Source organism: Herpailurus yagouaroundi, unplaced genomic scaffold (assembly GCF_014898765.1).
Source record: "Herpailurus yagouaroundi ecotype Mexico unplaced genomic scaffold, PumYag 202, whole genome shotgun sequence".
Classification (NCBI taxonomy): Eukaryota; Metazoa; Chordata; class Mammalia; order Carnivora; family Felidae; genus Herpailurus; species Herpailurus yagouaroundi.
The window spans coordinates 11778802-11797187 of NW_024412433.1; the positions used below are offsets into that span (position 1 = coordinate 11778802).

The following is an 18386-nucleotide window of genomic DNA, read 5'->3' on the forward strand; positions in this document are numbered from 1 at the left end:
AATCTCAGACAAAAGGTTTGCATTGACTTCTTGCCCTATGCTTTGATTCTGAAGCACCCAGGCCAAGACAGGCTGCATAATGTTCCTTTTTTGAAGGTACCAAAGTCTATTCTATCGATCTCAGATGGGCGGATTTTTATAGGACTTCCAGTTTTTCTTACTATTGTGAATAATATTGTTGTGAATATTCTGGCATTATTGTCTTTAGATCAGGGCACCCGGGGCTCCTGCCTCCAAGACCTCACCCATCGGTCTTGTGTCTGGGCCTGGCCAAGGCCAGCAGCATCGTTCAAGGTGGTACCTCACGTGTAGACCAGGACTGGCTGGGTCCCACAGTGTGTTTCTTCCTTTGAGGTTGTTAAAAATGATTAAAGAAGCCAGTTTAGGTGATAGAAACAAACTTTATTTAACACTTCATGAAGCGGGCAGTCTTCCTTCCCAAGGATCCAGAGAACTGCAAAATGGGTCGGAAGACAGGAAGCTTTTATGGGACGAAGAATAAGGAAAAGGAAGAACAATGGAAAAAGAATAGAAAGCAGGAAAATAAGTAGAGACCCTGGAGTTGGCTTGGGGTGTGGGGATTGGCTGACTGAGGTAGTGGGTGTCTGGTCCACATGAGCATTTACAGGGACCCAAAAGTTATCTGCTTCCTTTTGCTGACGTGGAACCCGGGCAGGGGGAGGGGCTCCATCTTGGGCCTCGAAAGTTGTTCCAACAGGGTGCACTTGGATCCTTTATCCCCTGTGGGGCTTACCTCATGAGGAGCTCAGGGGTTCATGCTTATGGACTGGTCTGGGACCACATGGCTGGACCCTGGTCCAGCCTTGCCAGCTTGTGGGATTCCGTTCATGGGATCGCAGGGTCAGCAGAATAGTGCTGACACAGATTTCAGGTGACTCAATTTTTAAATAGATGAGGCTCTCTAAAATATATTTTCTCGGGGCGCCTGGGTGGTGCAGTCGGTTAAGCGTCTGACTTCAGCCAGGTCACGATCTCGTGGTCCGTGAGTTCGAGCCCCGCGTCGGGCTCTGGGCTGATGGCTCAGAGCCTGGACCCTGTTTCTGATTCTGTGTCTCCCTCTCTCTCTGCCCCTCCCCCGTTCATGCTCTGTCTCTCTCTGTCCCAAAAAAATAAATAAACGTTAAAAAAAAAATTAAAAAAAAATATTTTCTCCTGGTCCCCACACATCCGAGGGGGAAGTCCTATATTCTTGTATGTGGCCCTACTCACACTTGGAGTTCAGCAGCAATAATTCAGAATTGTCCAGAGGTTTGAGATCTGATCTGAGCAGATATCTTCTGAAATCCATTCAGCTTTTCTCTCTGCATATCAAGACTTTCTTGCTCATTGAATGCATGAGCATGTTTGGTGGGGCAAGGGGCTCCAACATGATTTTCCTTAAATCTGTGGAAAAATTTTAAGAAGCACAAGAAATTACAGGTGAAAATCCTGACTTCAAGTGAATACTGAGAGTGTTTCCAAACTAATAAAATACAGCATGGGCTCTAAAATGTTAGACAACATGGCTGAACACCTTGGACACCACAGTGCGTGGTGTTGTACAGGCAGATCATCTTGCATCAGTGAAAACCTTGTTGTAAACTTCTCATTATAAAGCTTCTTTTTACCTAATGTAAGGGTATTGTCTTCAGATTGTAAAGTCAGTTTTTTTTTTTTTTAATTTTTTTTTTCAACGTTTATTTATTTTTGGGACAGAGAGAGACAGAGCACGAACGGACGAGGGGCAGAGAGAGAGGGAGACACAGAATCGGAAACAGGCTCCAGGCTCTGAGCCATCAGCCCAGAGCCCGACGCGGGGCTCGAACTCACGGACCGCGAGATCGTGACCTGGCTGAAGTCGGACGCTTAACCGACTGCGCCACCCAGGCGCCCCTAAAGTCAGTTTTTTAAAAAACCACATGGGGCGCTCTTCCTGTCATGGGTTCTGTCCCCGTGCTTTAATAAAATCACCTTTCTGCACCAATAAGAAAAAAAATGCAGTGCCTGGGTGGCTCAGTCGATTAAGTGTCTGACTTTGGCTCAGGTCGTGAGCTCATGGTTCATGAGTTCGATGAGTTCAAGCCCCATGTCGGGCTCTGCACTGACAGTGAGGAGCCTGCTTGGGATTCTCTCTCCCCCCACCCCCCTCTCTGTCCCTCCCCTGCTTGCACTCCCTCTCTCTCAAAATAAATAATAAAAATTAAAAAAATATGAATCTAAGATATTCTCTGCCCACATCAAATTATAGACAGAGATTGAATGATGAGGCTAGAAGTGTCACTTAGAAATTCTGATTTCAGATTCTCAAGTTCAAATAGCCTCACTGTTCTTGTACATTGGCTATTTTATAAAAAGTAAATAAGTTTGCATATAGAAAATCATTTTATATGTCATAAAGATGTGGTTGATAGAATTGCCTTTTTCAGAGTCCAAAGGTCGCTTTCCTAACCATACAGGGCCCAGGTAGAATGTGTCCAAAGCGGCTGGGTGGTCAGGCTGGGAGCTTGGTGAAGGGATTTCCTAAGCCAAAGGCTGTGGTAGATGGTGGATGGGAGATTTAACTGGTGAGCAAATATCCCTGCCCTCATAGCGTTAATGTCTAACTGGAAAGGTGAACAATAAATGGATGGGCAAAGAGTTGAAAAATATGAAATGCTAAGAGGCCAAGAATGAAATGGACAGGCTAATGAGGGCGGCAGGGGACTGGAGATCCTCCTCGACTGGGCTAGGTTGGGGGGAGGGCTAGGGGGCCAAGGAAGGCTGCTAAGGAGGTGGTAGTTTAGGGGAGATCCAAGTCCTGTGTAAATGTAGAGAAGGAGCAGTCCGGAGGGAAAGCCAAGCCAGGGAAGAGCCGCAGGGCTGGCTGGGAAGTCATGAGTGTGGGGTGTCAGGTAATTAGGGCCATACCCTAGAAAGTCTGGAGGGAGTCCAAGGTTTACTTTACAGGCAGTGGGAAGGCAAGGAAGGTTTTTAAAAAGTGGGGCAGCGCCACGGTCTGATTTCTGTTTCCGTGTCACTCTGGTTGTGCTGTGGAGAGAGGCATGGGGGAAGGGAAGAGGAAGCAAGAGAGAAATTTAGGAGCTCTCTGGTGGCAGACAGGGGGACTGTGAAGAAGTGAGTTCCAGATCTGTTTTGGAAGTGAAATGATAACCGTTAATCATAGATTCAGTGTAGGTGTGACAGAAAGAAGACTGTCAAGGATGACTCCAGGATTCTGGCTGGGATTTAATAAGGTAGTTGGGGAAGGTTGAAAGAGGATTGCATTTTGGGGGAAAGGCAAGAATTCTATTTCATATTTTTTTGTTCTTTTAAGCCGGAGGTACAATTATATCCAAGAAGGTGTCAAGGAGGCATCTGGATATGCTCGTCCATCTGGAAGTTAAAGTTAGAAAAGTCTGTGCTGAGACATATAAGTGGGGCTATTCGAACCCATGATATTTACAATTTCAGTCCTAAGGAGAACCATGGGTGTAGGGACTATGGAGAGAGACAAGGGGGCCTGGGACAGAGAAGGGAGCAATATCATGGGGGTGGGGGGCAGCGCATGCGGTCCTCCAAGGTCAGTCTTCCTACTCCAGATCAAAGAGCTGTGAGCCTCACAACTGCTTCTAGTGGGCGGTGACTCAGTGTCCATTCAGTGCATCAGGTCATCTAAATGCAATGGGGGACAGGCAACAGTGGAGAAGGTTTCTCATCTTTGTACTGGAAATGTTCCCACTGTGGGTTCAGGGGGAAGAGCTGAGCTCACGAAACATCTTCACCTAAAATAAGAGGCGACCTTTTCATTCATGGAAAGTCAGATTGCGTAAATATAAGTTGACATGGACAGCCTCCTTCCAAATTAAGAATAGATATTAGGTAAAAGAGGCTAAAAGAAGAACGGTTTTTCACTAAAGGGGCAGAACAATCATTCACCATATGAAATTTTTAAAAAGATCTGGCAGATTTCTCCACTCTTAATTTGTGCCACTAACACAATGGTAATGAGACTTTGATTTCTTTTCTTGCTTTGTTTTGCAAGTTGCTTGCTTTGCTAAAAACCTCAAGATTTATAACTGTCACTGACAGAATAAAAATAGTACAAGAACTATGATTAGTTTGTGTGTGTGTGTGTGTGTGTGTGTGTGTGTGTGTACACATGGAATAATTAAAATGTATGGCTTAAATTCAGATAGAAAAAGGCAATGTTCCTCTTTCTTATTTTTGTAATTAATTGATCATTTGTGCTTTTATTGTTAGAATTTGCTCAAACTCTAATATTCCAGTCTTCTGTTAGCTCACGTGAACATGCATTTGTGTTGGAAAATGCTACTTAAAAATCAGCCATCCCTCTGCCTTTTAAACCTTCCTTCTTAGGGTCAACCAGGACTCCCAGGGCCACAGGGTCCTATTGGACCCCTGGGACTGCCAGGACCCATTGGAATTCCAGGAGAGAAAGGGATGAGAGGTGACAGCGGCCCTCCTGGAGCAGCCGGTGACAAAGGTGATAAGGTAAGCCTTCTCTTAAGTGAGGGACTCTTATTAACTGCTTACTGGCACTACTGTGCCAGGTTTTTTATAATCACAAGTACTGTCTACTAGCACCTTATAATAAATTAAGTTTGAACTCCTCTTCCATAATCAGCCCTCATTCCCTGACTCCTTTCCAGAGGAGCATGCCTTTCCAGACTTCTCTATGCACTTAAATACCCGAGTGCACCCAATGAAGGGTTGTATTCTTTCATGGCTTTTTAAAAATGTAAATGACATATTTGTTGTGCTAAGCTTTTCTTTTTTGTACTCAGCCATATGGCTTACAGGTCATTCCTTATCAATTTGTGTAGATCAAACTTATTTTCTTAAAAATACTTCACAGTATGTCTTAATATAGATAAAACTATGGTTTATTCCCGGTTGATGTAAATTTGAGGTCCTGTCCCAACTTTGTGTCATGCTAGTGTGCAGAAGCAATCCTGTAAATCGCCTACACTTGCATTTAATAGTTTATTTCTCTAGGATAGACAGACTCCGGGAAGTTGAATTTCCGGCTTATAGGGTATTGAACATTTTCTTTGAATTGATGGTGCTAAGTTGGCTTCCTAGGTACAAAAAGAAAAGTACAAAAGGTTAGTTTTTTAATTGTTGGCATTTAAATTCAATGCAAAAAAATAAGTGACAATGACTGCTAAGAGTCTTTTAAAAATTATGTCATTATTTATGTTTTCAAGTAAATCCATATGTTAATCTAATGCTTTGATACCTCTTATATCTTTGTTTTGTTTTCTGGGATTTTAGGGTCCAACTGGTGTTCCTGGATTTCCAGGTTTGGATGGCATACCTGTACGTATCCCTAAATTTTCTCCATTTTTTTTAAAAAAGAGCTCATCAAAACCCTTAAAACCACATATATTTATATAGCAAACTCTTCTTTATTTTCTTTTGATAGTACAAGGAAAGGCGCTTACATTCCAGTTTTGTGTAATAACTTTGGGACTAAAAGACTTTACTTGAAAAGCAAGGTTTTCAATCAGATTCGAGAAAAACATTCCACAATATAAGCTATATATACCTGCCATATTCTGGAAATAAATGTATACTCACAATGCAAGTTTTTACTTGCTGGTTAGTTTTGACAGTAGAAGTGGGCTTAAAACTCTCATTTCTAATATGGAAATGAAATGAAAGAAGGAAGAGTTATTTCAGAAGCTTTGTAATCCATTAGAGAGTATTTGTAAAGATTTTAAGGAAGGTGATCTCCTAAATTTCTTAGAATATTCTAAACTAAATTAATTTCAACTGGGCTGTATTAAAATGTGTCTGTATATTTTTACCCTGCTACACAGTACTTGTGGGTGGGAAGGAAGTTTTTACAAATTAAATAACACGTGAGTCACAAATGGCTTAATTTGGGTACCCACATTGTGTAAACTTTGTGTTGCAGTATTCTTGCAGAAACACTTCACTTACAATCTTATTTTTTACAGGGGCACCCGGGGCCTCCTGGATCCAGAGGCAAGCCTGGAATGCATGGGTACAATGGCTCGAGAGGTGATCCAGGGCTTCCAGGAGAAAGAGGAGTTCCTGGCCCAAGAGGCCCCCCAGTAAGACCTCCCACAGCTCATCCTAAAGGGAATCTTAAGTGAAGGGCTCTACAGTGGGCACATGCTTGATGTGGAGCTAAAATTCGTGCCTGTTGAAACTGTGTGAAGCAGGGACTGTCTGTATAGGCCAATCAGATGCTCAGGGAAGACGGTTGCTGTAACTTACCGCAAAAGCCTGAAGTTTATCCCACTGGAAGCGAGGTCAGGACTTTTCTAGGAGGGATTAACTTTGAAATCTGCACGTCCTTTGTAGGAGCTTGATAAATGATATAATTCTTATGTAGTTACCAAATTAAGATATATTAAGATATTCAGTAGGAAAACTTTGGGAAAAGAGAATACATTGAATTTTTTCATTCACTTTTTAAAAATACTCTACATAAACTTGCAGCTACCTACAGAAACCTTCTAAAAGGAAGATGTTCTGTTTTTAAAAGTTAATCTTACAAAGTTACAGAGGCCCTATTTTGAATATGACAACTAAAATGGATAAAATCAGTTGTTAAGAAACTATTCCTAGGCCTAAATTATTAACTGACAATTGCAAAATTGTTTACTTGTAAGAAGTATATATTTGCATTATTATGTCTGAGGGAAAATGAAATTTTCCTGCTGAATAATTAGTAAATGGCTATGTATATTATTATATAATACGTAGCCTATATACATTATATATTTATAAGATGTATGTATAATATAAATATATTAATAGATACTCTCTTTGGAGATTCTTTAATAGATCTTAACTGAATTTTGAATAAATATGTATGAGAACCTTAGGATGATAGCAATAATGAATAAATGTCCTCTAGTGAAACATGACCATAATGGTATTTTACTGGTGAGTAATATTTCATAAAAAAAGAAAATACTACAACGGTAATATGATTTTTCCCCCTCCTAAGTGAATATTTTATTTTCAGGGCCTTCCTGGGGAAAATGGAGAAAAAGGAAATTCTGTGTTCATTTTAGGTGCCATTAAAGGAATTCCGGTAAGTTTTATGATCATAGTGAGTTTAAAATATTATTTTTCCACCAAGTAAACCCATCCAGGGAACACACGGACATATCTCTTTTGAAATGTCCCCAAGCACACTGTTTTCAATCATTACCCTGACTCTGTAGATGGCATCATACTTCTTGTGTGAAGACACTTAGCTTTAATTGCTCAGGCTATAAAATTCCAGTACCTCCCAATCGTTCTTGCAAAGTGCAGCAGAGACACTTATTTCCGGGTTTCTCAATCTTAGCACTGCTGGCATCTGGGGTCACATAACCGTTCCTTGTGGGTGTTGACTGCGTGCATTCTAAGATGCTGAACGGCATCTCTGGCCTCTACTCATTAGATGCCAGTAGCATCCCTCCAACTAAATAATATCTCCAGATATTACCAAGTGCGCCCTGGGGGGAAAGGTCACCCTAGTTGAGAAGCACTGATTTATTTGTAGTGAAAATATTGTAATGTTAATACCTGCTATCTGGTATAAAAGGAATCACTGCTCTTGAACTTGAAAATTATGGAAACTTTACAGCACTATCCTTGGTAAATTAAATGCTTTCGTGTTTCCATACACAATGATATACAAACTTCCAGAAATAAACTCTTGAATGACCATCTATATCTCTAATATGAGTACCATGCATGAGTTAAGCAGATCAGTAGATACAAGTCAAGAAGGAAAATACAGTTCATTTCTAAGACATGGTCATTTCTCTTCAGAATATTCTACAACATTTGGGTAAAACTTAAATTTCTTCTATTAGACCCTGGGTTTCATGCCACCCAGGATGGGCAACACCTGAATGCTGATTCCTTTAGTGAGGTCACATTATTCGTTTGTAGCCTCTGAGCCTATACACGGCAACAACTATGCTTTTGTTTATAGCTTAAATGATATGTTAAGAAACTTAGCAGCAAGAGGAGGGTCACTGTAGGCACCAGGAAGGAATAAACTGATCCTTTCCTGCCACTGTGATCTTGAGCAACCCCTCAAACTCTCTGAGCCTCATTTTCCTTTTCTTTGTGAAGGTAAATGAAATTACTGTCTGCCCTGCTGTCTTCTCAGCACTGATGATCTATTGTAATAATTAAAAAAAATTTTTAATGTTTATAAATTTATAAACATTATAATGCAATGTTTATAAATTTATAAACATTTTTAATGTTTATTTATAAACATTAATGTTTATTTATTAACAGAGAGAGAGAGAGCAGGGGAAGGGCAGAGAGAGACAGAGGGAGACACAGAATCCAAAGCAGGCTCCAGGCTCCGCGCTGTCAGCACAGACCCCGACGCGGGGCTGGAACCTATGAACTGTGAGATCATGACCCAAGCCGAAGTCGGACGCTTAACCAACTGAGCCACCCACGTGCCCCAAAACAATACTTTTAAGAGCCCATAGTCACTTCACAGCCATTTGGATGGTTATTTAAAAAATAAGAACAAAAACAAAAAGAAACCCTGAAGTGCCTGGGTGGCTCAGTTGATGAAGCATCCAACCTCGGCTTTGGTCATGAGCTCATGGTTCATGAGTTCAAGCCCCACATCGGGCTCTCTGCTGTCAACGCAGAGCCTGCTTTGGATCCTCTGTCCTCCCGCTTCCCCCCATCCTTCTCTCACTCTTGAAAATAAATAAAACATTAAAAAAACCCAAAAAATCTTAAGTGTTGACAATTATGGGGAGAAGTGGAACTCTTCTGTATGGCTGGTGGGAATGGAAAATGTGTAGCTGCTCTGGAAAATAGTATGAGGGCTCCTCAAAAAATTGAAATGTAGAATTACCTTATGATCCAGCAATTGCATTTCCAGGTATATACCCAAACGAAATGAAAGCAGGGACTCAAACAGATACTTGTACACCCACCCTAGCAGCATTACTCATGACAGCCAAAAGGTGGAAGCAATCCAATGGCCCATCGTTGGATGAATGGATAAACGGAATGTGATCTCTACATACAATGCAGTATTATTCAGCCTTAAAAAGGACAGGAATTCTGACACATGCTACAAGGGGGAATGAACCCTGAGGTCATTAGGCTAAGTGAAATAAGCCAGTCATAAAAGGACAAACAATGTATGGTTCCACTTATAATGAGGTTCCTAGAGTAGTCAGATTCACAGAGACCAAGAGTGGAATGAATGGTGCCTGCCAGGAGCCGGGGGAGGGGAATGTATTGAACGGCTACAGTTTCCATCGAGCAAGATGAAAAGTTCTAGAGACGATTACACAACAGTGTGAATATACTTAATGCCACAGAACTGTACCCTTAAAATTGGCCAAAATGTTAACTGTTATCCTATGTATAATTTATAATATGTTTTGCATTAAAAAAGCTATATTCAATAAAATATACTCTTTGCATTTTTAAAGTGTGTAGTCTCAGGGCAGAGCCACTAAGCTGTTGATCCACCAAGAGGCAGGTGTGAGAGAATTTCCACATGAATTCCCTTTCCATCTCTATAGGGTGATAAAAAGGAGCAGGGTGTCCATTATAAGAGGCAAATTCTGGCAGTTAGACCAGAGACTGTTAAACTGTGATGAAATGGGACCATTGAGTTGAGAATTAAGATTGTAAATGGAAAGATGAAAATCTCATCTTGACTCTGTGTCATAATGACTCCAGCAGTCTTTGTCTGGTTTTGGCTGAATCGAAGCACGATTCCAGGCCTGGGAATGGACACAGAAAGTTCCCTGGGTGGAGCCCTCCATGGTTGTCTTGTCCACGCTGAAAAATTGAACAGGCTGCACAGAAAGTCCAAATAATTCCTGTGTGTTCTCCTCCCTTTGCATCACATGTGTTTGGGGAAAATGGTGCCTCTCTTCTAAAGCAATGCATCGTTACTATTGCAGGGTGACAGAGGGGACCCAGGACCTCCTGGCTTGCCGGTAAGTCTCCCCAGCAGGCCGTTTGCTTCTATTGCTTCCCACACTGTTTGTATCCTAGCAGGACCGGCTGCAAAATTTGCAGAACCCACCGGGCAAAATGAGAGCTTTGATCCCCTGTTCAAAAATTATTAAGAATTTCATGGTGGTGACAGCAGAGTGTTATATCAGGCATGTGGCCCTGTGTGACCATGCAGGTCCCAGGCCCGTGAACTAACGGTCCTGGAGTCTCCACAAGCTGCTGCTTGCCTTTGTCTTCTGTTTTTTAGTGGTCATTTGGCCTTACTCAGGTGCATACACTCACTTAATATTTGGGAAGGTACATGTCCCTCTAGACTACCCAAATAATACATGTTGGTGGAAACGACTTTGCTTTATACCATTCTGCCTGCCGAATCAGTAACTGTGTATTGCATTTAATTTTTTCCCCATCTTTATCTTCCTGAAGTTGTTTTTTTTTTAATTTTTCAAAATGTTTTTATTTATTTTTGAGACAGAGAGAGACAGAGCATGAGCAGGGGAGGGGCAGAGAGAGAAGGAGACACAGAATCCGAAATGGGCTCCAGGCTCCGAGCTGTCGGCACATAGCCCGATGTGGGGCTTGAACTCACGGATCGTGAGATCATGACCTAAGCTGAAGTCGGACGCTTAACCGAGCCACCCAGGCGCCCCTATCTTCCTGAAGTTGTAAATCAATGATTGTATTAGTTTTTTGCAGTTAATCAATCAGTGTTCACAAGATTAAGATTGACAGCAATTATGCCTCCGAAGGATTAACCTCTTATTTTGCTTGGCAACTTTTGGCTGTAGACGGGCTTGCTTTCCCACATTACTTTCCTCATAACCCTTTAGGCTCAGTTCGACGTAATCAGTGAGATACCTTCATGTTGCCGTTAAAATAAATACCAGTTCATCCTCCTGGAGACAGGGATTTCTTGCATGCTCGCAAATAATTTGACATGGGCAGAGTTGGTGGAAGAATAGAGCCTCTCCCCACACTTCTAGGAATGCACAGCTGTAACCCTTCCTTGTGAATTTGTGTGGAATTATGCTATCACGTACATGGTGCAGACAATTGTGACTGAATCACCTTAATCTTGAATCAGGGGCATTTCTATTCACATTGATCTGATAGGGTATGTCTTAAAAATATATTAAAGAGTATAAATACAGTCATAGTGTAATATTCATTGTTATTAGCTAATATGAATGTTTTAAAAAACATCTTGACATACATCAGTTTTATAACATATATAGAATTTAGGAGTAGCTGGTAATAAGTTTTCTTTGTTCTTTACTTTTGCTATTGCAAGATTTATTTATAAACAAGTAGATTGATCTCTGGGTCTTAATTTAATCCTAAATGTAAGAGTTGGTCACACCTGCCAGACTATTGCTCTCATGTAGCTCTGTGCCCTTTTTTTTTTTTTTTAACGTTTATTTCTTTTTGGGATAGAGAGAGAGAGAGACAGAGACAGAGATAGAGACAGAGCGTGAGCAGGGGAGGGGCAGAGAGAGAGGGAGACACAGAATCCGAAGCAGGCTCCAGTCTCCAGGCTCCGAGCTGTCAGCACAGAGCCTGATGCGGGGCTCGAGCTCACAAGCCACGAGATCATGACCTGAGCCAAAGTCCGACACTTAACCGACTGAGCCCCCCAGGCGCCCCACTCTGTGCCCTTTTAATGGCATGTCAGCTGCTGTGAAGATGCTCCTGCTATAGGGCAGATGTGTCTGGTATTGTGATTTCTTCGGAGGTTTTTAATCCACCTTGGATCACACGCAGCTCTTGCTGTGACCCATGATTTTGAATTTGAGTAACTAATGCACTGATTGTTCTCGTGTTTAGGGATCTAGGGGTGCAAGAGGACCAGCGGGCCCAATGGGACATCCAGGAGAGCCTGGGTTACCAGTAAGTACGGCACTGCTCATGCTGGCCCTTCGAAAACCCAGCCTGTATGTTTAAATTAAGCAAAAGCCAAAAGCCAAAAAAAAAAAAAAAAAAAAAGAAGCAAATTGAAACCTCGGGGTGGGTAGGCACAGGTGGGTTGTTTGAGAAGTTACCACTTGATGAATCTGCATACGCCGCCCGCCCACCAAGTGTGAGTTTGTCTTGAAGCCTTGAAGCAAGGGTCCTCCAGGGAAACAAGCCATGGGAGGAAACAGCCAGGAGGGGGAGACCAGCAGCATGTTTTAAAGTTCAGGGTTTCCTAAAGAGGATCTTGAGACAACCCAACGAGGACCCGTTGTGATTTCTGTGACTGATACTTGATTTGTGCCTTTTTGCCCTTGATTTAGGGTGCTCCGGGCCATCCTGGGAGACCAGGCTTGAAGGTGGGTGGTCATGAGTAAGATGCTACAAATGGAGACTGTCGGTGTATAACAAGATTAGTGACCACGAGATTTGTCAGAATTATGTCTTTCCCTTATTAGACTTCCCCAAATATTTAATAAACTTCACTTAATTGCTTAACCAGAAATCTTACTTGCTTGTAATTACCTTTTAAATATTCAAAAGCAATTACCTTTTTTTTTTTTTTTTCCTTTTCTTTCCCAGGGTAATCCTGGTGTGGGAGTGAAGGGGCAAATGGGAGAACCGGTAAGAATCCCCTTTTGCGCGGAGGAGCAGACGTTAAAATGTATGTGCTGCCGGGGCGGCGGGGAGGGGGAGGCTGTTCTGATTGTCACTTAACTTGTGTTCATTATCCAGTTATCGTGTTCACTGCCCAGTTTTATGGCTGAGATGCTGTTTTTGCTGAATTATTATGGCACCGTTCCCCTTGACTGTAAAATGACAGTCCTGGGAAAATTTACCACTAAATTCAAGTTAATGTATATGACACATTTTACCCCAGCAAAAAGAGATTGAACATTTCTGATAATTTAGTATATCCAGCGTAATGGTTTGTTTAATTACTGTATTGCTTGGCTTAATTTCACAAATTTCCTCAGAATCCTAAACTCTACACATAAATAAAAATATAAACACCTGGAACCAAAAACATTTAGCGACACAGTCTCCCACTCTCTCCTGCCTCATACCTATGCTCACTGTCCCTCACCCCTTCCTCCCTCACATCCACAGTCCTTTCTCCTGAAGCATGAAACTCAGCAAAGATAAGCTTTAGAAAGGTATTTTAAGATGGCAGCTCATCTGGAAACAATCTGAATGTCTAACAGTTGGTAAGTGGCTCTTGCCACAACTGTGGGCAAGTAGATATTGAGTGTCTACTCTGCCAGGCTAAGATCAGTGCTGGATATGGGGATTTTTAGCAAGACCGACTTGATCCCCACTCTCATGGAGTCCCAGTGTGGTTGGGTAAGTTATGGTGCAGGCATTTAGCAAAATGACTCTATTGCCCAAAATACACTGGATGACTTCATGATGTGCAGACATGCCTATGACATAATGTGGATCAGAAAGTACAGGTTACTAAAGTATAAGGTCAATTAAAACAACACAACAGGGGCACCTGGGTGACTCAGTCAAGCGTCCGACTTTGGCTCAAGTCATGATCTCACAGTTCGTGGGTTCCAGCCCCGCGTCGGGCTCTGTGCTGACAGTTTGGAGCCTGGAAACTGCTTCAGATTCTTTGTCTCCCTCTCTCTCTGCCCCTCCTGGACTCACACTCTGTGTCTTTCTCTCTCTCTCTGTCTCAAAAATAAATAAACATTGCAAGAATAAGCATGGTTATATTTACCAAAACATGTTACTCCCTTGCTTATGTATTATTTTTGCATTCGTTTAATCATTTATGCACATAACATAAATGCTTCAGAGCAGCAGCTGTAACAACACCATCAAATATTAGGATACATTAAAAAAAATAAGCTTAGGTCCCTAACCTGGTTCTTCTGTAGTTTCCAGTTATAGGTAGGGATTGAATCATTGGCTCTATTATTTCATTTAAATTGGAAATAGTATTCTTCTTCCCCAAATCCCACTTAACAAAAACATTAATGGCTTAAAAATTATATATTTGAGAATCTTTGTTCCACTCGGTGTAGTAAGTGCTAAGCATTTTATGTGCATTGTCTGTTTAATAAAGTAATAATACTTTGAAGTAGACAGTGTTATAACTAACCCTCAGTTCACAGAGAAGGAAGGTGAGATTCAGAGGAATCAAGGAAACAAAGGCTAGGTAGGAGAGATTTTTAAGGAACTTGTCCAAAATGACAGTCAGTATGGGCCTAGTTTGCAAACACAGGTGACCAGCTCTATCATCTGGTCTTAACTATATCTAAGTGCAGAATGAATAGAAATATTCAGATAAGTAAAAAAAAAAAACAATTATCTGCTAATTAAGGGTGAGAATTTTTGGTTGTATCATGGCAAACCCAGTTCAGGGGACATTTTATTCCCAAGAGAATAACATTTCTAATGACATAAGTGACAACTTTTGGTTAACTATTCTATACAGAGAGCTTAAACATACCGAAAACAAATTAGAAATAACCTAAATCTAACTAGAGTAGGATGGCTTAATAAATGATAGTATAGTCTTACCGTAGATTATTGTGTACACACTAAAAATCAGGTTTTTGAAGAATTTGTAGTATAATTGGAAAATGTGCAAAAAATATTATTATAAAAGAAAAATACAAAACTCTTTTAAAACTTGAAACTGTAACAAAATATAAAAATATAAACCATTGTGTGTATTTTAAATTATGTTTATATATTCTGTATAGCATTCTGATTATCTTTTAAATTGTATTTAACACATCATTTGATCACCTACATGTGGGTACATAGGTACATTATCCAAGGTATGTGTACAGATACAGACTCATAAGCACACACACCACAAAGAATTATACCAAAGTTTTCATAGAGATCTCTGATGATAGGATTATGAATTGCTTATATTTTTAAATTTAATTTTTTTAATTTTAATTTTAATTTTAAGTTTTCTTTTTATTTTAAGTAGGCTCCATGCCTAGCATGGAGCCCAATGTAGGGCTTGAACTCACGAACCTGAGATCAAGACCTGGGCTGAGATCGAGAGTTGGACGCTCAGTTGACTGAGCCCCCCCAGGTGCCCCTAGTTTGTTTTTGTTTTTGTTTCTGTTTCTGTTTTTTAATTTTATTTCTAACGATCAGTATTATTGCTGGTGAAAAACAATAAATACTTTAAGTTGCATGATGTATTTGCCATGATTTTTGTTTTAAACTCATGACACACAGGACTGTATGCATTAGATGACAATACATGGGTGAAATTCTTCTTTGTTTCAAATCATATTTCAAAATAAAGTTAATATGAAATTCCTATTATCTTCCTTTTTTTTTAAGGGTGAAGTTGGCCAGCAAGGTTCTCCTGGACCCACCTTATTGGTACAGCCACCTGATTCTTGTCTGTATAAAGGAGAAAAGGTAATTCCCAATCCATATGTTGCCTTGATAAAGTAGTCACAGTCAGCATTTTCTGAACATGTACCTGTGCCAACAAAGTGCTGAGTGCCTCCAGGAATCAGGGCATCAATCCCAGAGCAACCTTAGCAGATGAGTACTGTCATTAGCCCCATTGTACAGACTTGGAAAATGAGGCTTGGGAAAGTTACCCATGTTCTCAAGTTTATTCAATTGCTGCATCACAGACCTAGTGTGGGCTGCTAAATTGTGACATGTCCTCCAGAATATAGTGCCCCATTGATGCTGTCTTTGGTATATGGGCCGAAGGGGCCACTGGAAGTCCAGTTGTCCTTGAGATGTTACATATGGGCTTGACATTTTGATCATTGAGAAGGTAACAGGTATGTAGAAGTGGACACGTAATAGAAGTTTGGCAAACATCACTTCCCCTGTCAGCCTGCGATACTTACGGATGTTACACTCACCACACGCAGATTCTGTTGTCAGTTTTCAATTACTGGGTTAACTTTCACTAACTTGCTCAAAATGAGCCACTCCTCTCAATGGCTCCACTCCCAGCTTGCACCTGTTGCTCTGGTTCTATGGTGGTCACGTCCCCTGTGCCCCACGACACGACACCTCTCACACAGAGCTGGTCTGAATAGTGTCGGGTTTAGGAACGCTCCTGGACCTTAATTGCTATTGAGCAACAGTTGAAGAATAATCCTTTATTTTGAAAATTAGTAAAATGATTGTTGAAAGGGGTAAGTTCTGAAAAAGATGGAATTCAGTATGTTAAATAATACAAATAAACCAGATAAATATTCATTGTGATTTTTAGGGCATAAAAGGAATGCCTGGTGTAACTGGACCTCCAGGACCACCAGGACCCAAGGTAATTTATTGGAATACCTTTTTTTTTTTATTTGTATGGTGTGCTATATTCATGAAAAACAATGTTTTGCATGGATCTTTATCATTGCTTTAAATGCTAATATATGTTAATAGAAGTTTTCACTATTTTATCATAATCCCGTGGGGCATCTATTCTAAAGTACTTGTTTCCTTTAAGCTGCTGGCAGTAATTTTTAAATCTCATTTTGTTTCTGAATGCCATGTTGCTGAGATATTGCTGCTCGAATGCCTCTGAATGTTGTCATCTCTTTAAGGGAAAACCTGGATTTGGGGCCAAAGGAGAGAAGGGTGTTCCTGGGTTCTCAGGACCGCGGGTAAGGCTGGTTCATGCCATCCCTGCCTCCCCTAACGTCAGCGAGTTGGCTTTCTCTCTCCTATTTTTACAAAACTAGATCAGCATTTCTAAGAACTCAAAGTGGAGGTTTTCTCAAACAGGAACAATATATTTTGGGATACAAATGATGTAATAGCGACACGTTCAACAAAACGTCCCTTCTGTTGACATCATTTAGATAAACCAGGCGGGCAGAAGGTAGAATTGGTGGGTAGGAACAGGATTGTGACATTTCCTGCGTGGTTCAGCAGCTTGGAATCGTTCATTTAAGCCTATTTGACAAAAGAGGGTACTGATCTATGGGCAGTAGCTACAAAAAAATACAGCATCAGGTCTCAAACATGCCACCAATGGGATGGATCATCACTGATAGACTCACTATAGAGGCCAGACCCCCTATGGGCAGGGGCATTGAGTTTATCTGGCTCCAGATTCCGTAGTTAAGGGGCAACGTTAGCTTCCATGAAAATTTTTATTGCTGATAATGCACAGAGTACCTATTAATCTCCAGACAAATTATATTGCAACGATTCCAAAAATATTTAGCGCAGTGCAATCATTAGACTAAGTAAGTGAAAACACAAGAACAACAACAACAAAAGTATGTTCTTAATTTAAAACACTGGCAAGGACATGCATTTTTAAAGTAAACAAAAAAATCAGTTAAAATAGCTGATGTTATAAAGAAGCAGTCTGTTTTATACATATTTCCTTTTATTCAGCTGCCTTTAGAGCCAAGATTCAATATCCAGAAGGCAGTTTCCTAAGGTGAAAAATAATGCATTGAACTGGTTCAAGCACTTTGATTTAATTCTGCTTGTGTTGATTTTTGTGAATTTATTAGGGTGATCCTGGTTCCTATGGGTTGCCAGGCTTTCCAGGATTAAAGGTAAATGTACACGATTATAAAGATGATAAGTATATTTTCATTCATAAGTACAATTCAGTGTCATTCAGAAGTCGTACTAGGGCATGCAAGTATGCACACAGTAACTGGAAAAGGAGACACGTTTATTTTATGAATTGCATGATCTAGCTGTAAGTGCAAAAACACTAACACACAAAACTGTCTGAAGCAATCCAAAAATAGTGTTAAGACTTTGCACAGAATCTCAGTGAGCGTGTGTCGTTCAAATTAAACAAGAGTGAGACAGTTTGTCACCCAGTCACATTCTTTTTTAAAAAGGAATGTTTGTGTTTCTTTGTAGGGGGAACCAGGACTGTTTGGAGATCCTGGATCATTTGGATTTCTTGGCCCAAAGGTAAAAAAATAAAAGGCTTATTTGAGTATAGCCTGATAAAATTCTATATCCCTTATGTTAACTAATATATTTTTAAAAATATTTGAAAGAATCCTTGAGAAACAGAAGTTTGGAAAGCAACAGAGTTAATTTTGTACATATTATCTCAATGCGTGTTGTAAATGTTTATATTTTACATTTGAGAAATCAACCTTTTGAACATGAATAATAATGAAAGCTTCAAAAATTCCATGGGGATCAGCTAGTATCCCAATTAAAATCAGAGGAAGTTGTGGAGAGCTCTCTGTGGGGGCACCTAAATAAGGCCACCTAAAATAAGGTGTAGATTCAGATTTTGTAGGTGAATAGACTATTTATACCAGACTGCCAAGTTCAACGTGAATGCTCATAGTATTTCTAAGAAACTTCCTGGTTTCAGAAGTATCCAGTTTATGGGCATGAAAAAACTTTTTGAAGTTTTTTTTTTTTTTTCTTTCGTGAGAATTTTGCCAGGTGATCCTTTACTTCTGCTTGTAGGTGGAGGTCGGATGCTTTTGTTATTCCCAGATCTCTATGAA

The 18386-nt window shown here is 40.5% G+C and overlaps 1 protein-coding gene across 9 annotated transcripts in view; it reads left to right on the forward strand.

The window, feature by feature from the left end:
- COL4A4 (collagen type IV alpha 4 chain) overlaps positions 1–18386 on the forward strand; it is a 130605-nt gene that overhangs the window by 41111 nt on the left and 71108 nt on the right. For all 9 annotated transcript variants that reach the window (XM_040450813.1, XM_040450819.1, XM_040450821.1 and 6 more), the window contains 13 exons: positions 4357–4491; positions 5275–5319; positions 5964–6080; positions 7004–7072; positions 9933–9968; positions 11812–11874; positions 12261–12296; positions 12520–12561; positions 15259–15339; positions 16160–16213; positions 16488–16547; positions 17412–17456; positions 17776–17829. In XM_040450813.1, the coding sequence (XP_040306747.1) occupies positions 4357–4491; positions 5275–5319; positions 5964–6080; positions 7004–7072; positions 9933–9968; positions 11812–11874; positions 12261–12296; positions 12520–12561; positions 15259–15339; positions 16160–16213; positions 16488–16547; positions 17412–17456; positions 17776–17829 (837 nt within the window). The remainder of the gene's footprint in view (positions 1–4356; positions 4492–5274; positions 5320–5963; positions 6081–7003; positions 7073–9932; positions 9969–11811; positions 11875–12260; positions 12297–12519; positions 12562–15258; positions 15340–16159; positions 16214–16487; positions 16548–17411; positions 17457–17775; positions 17830–18386) is intronic.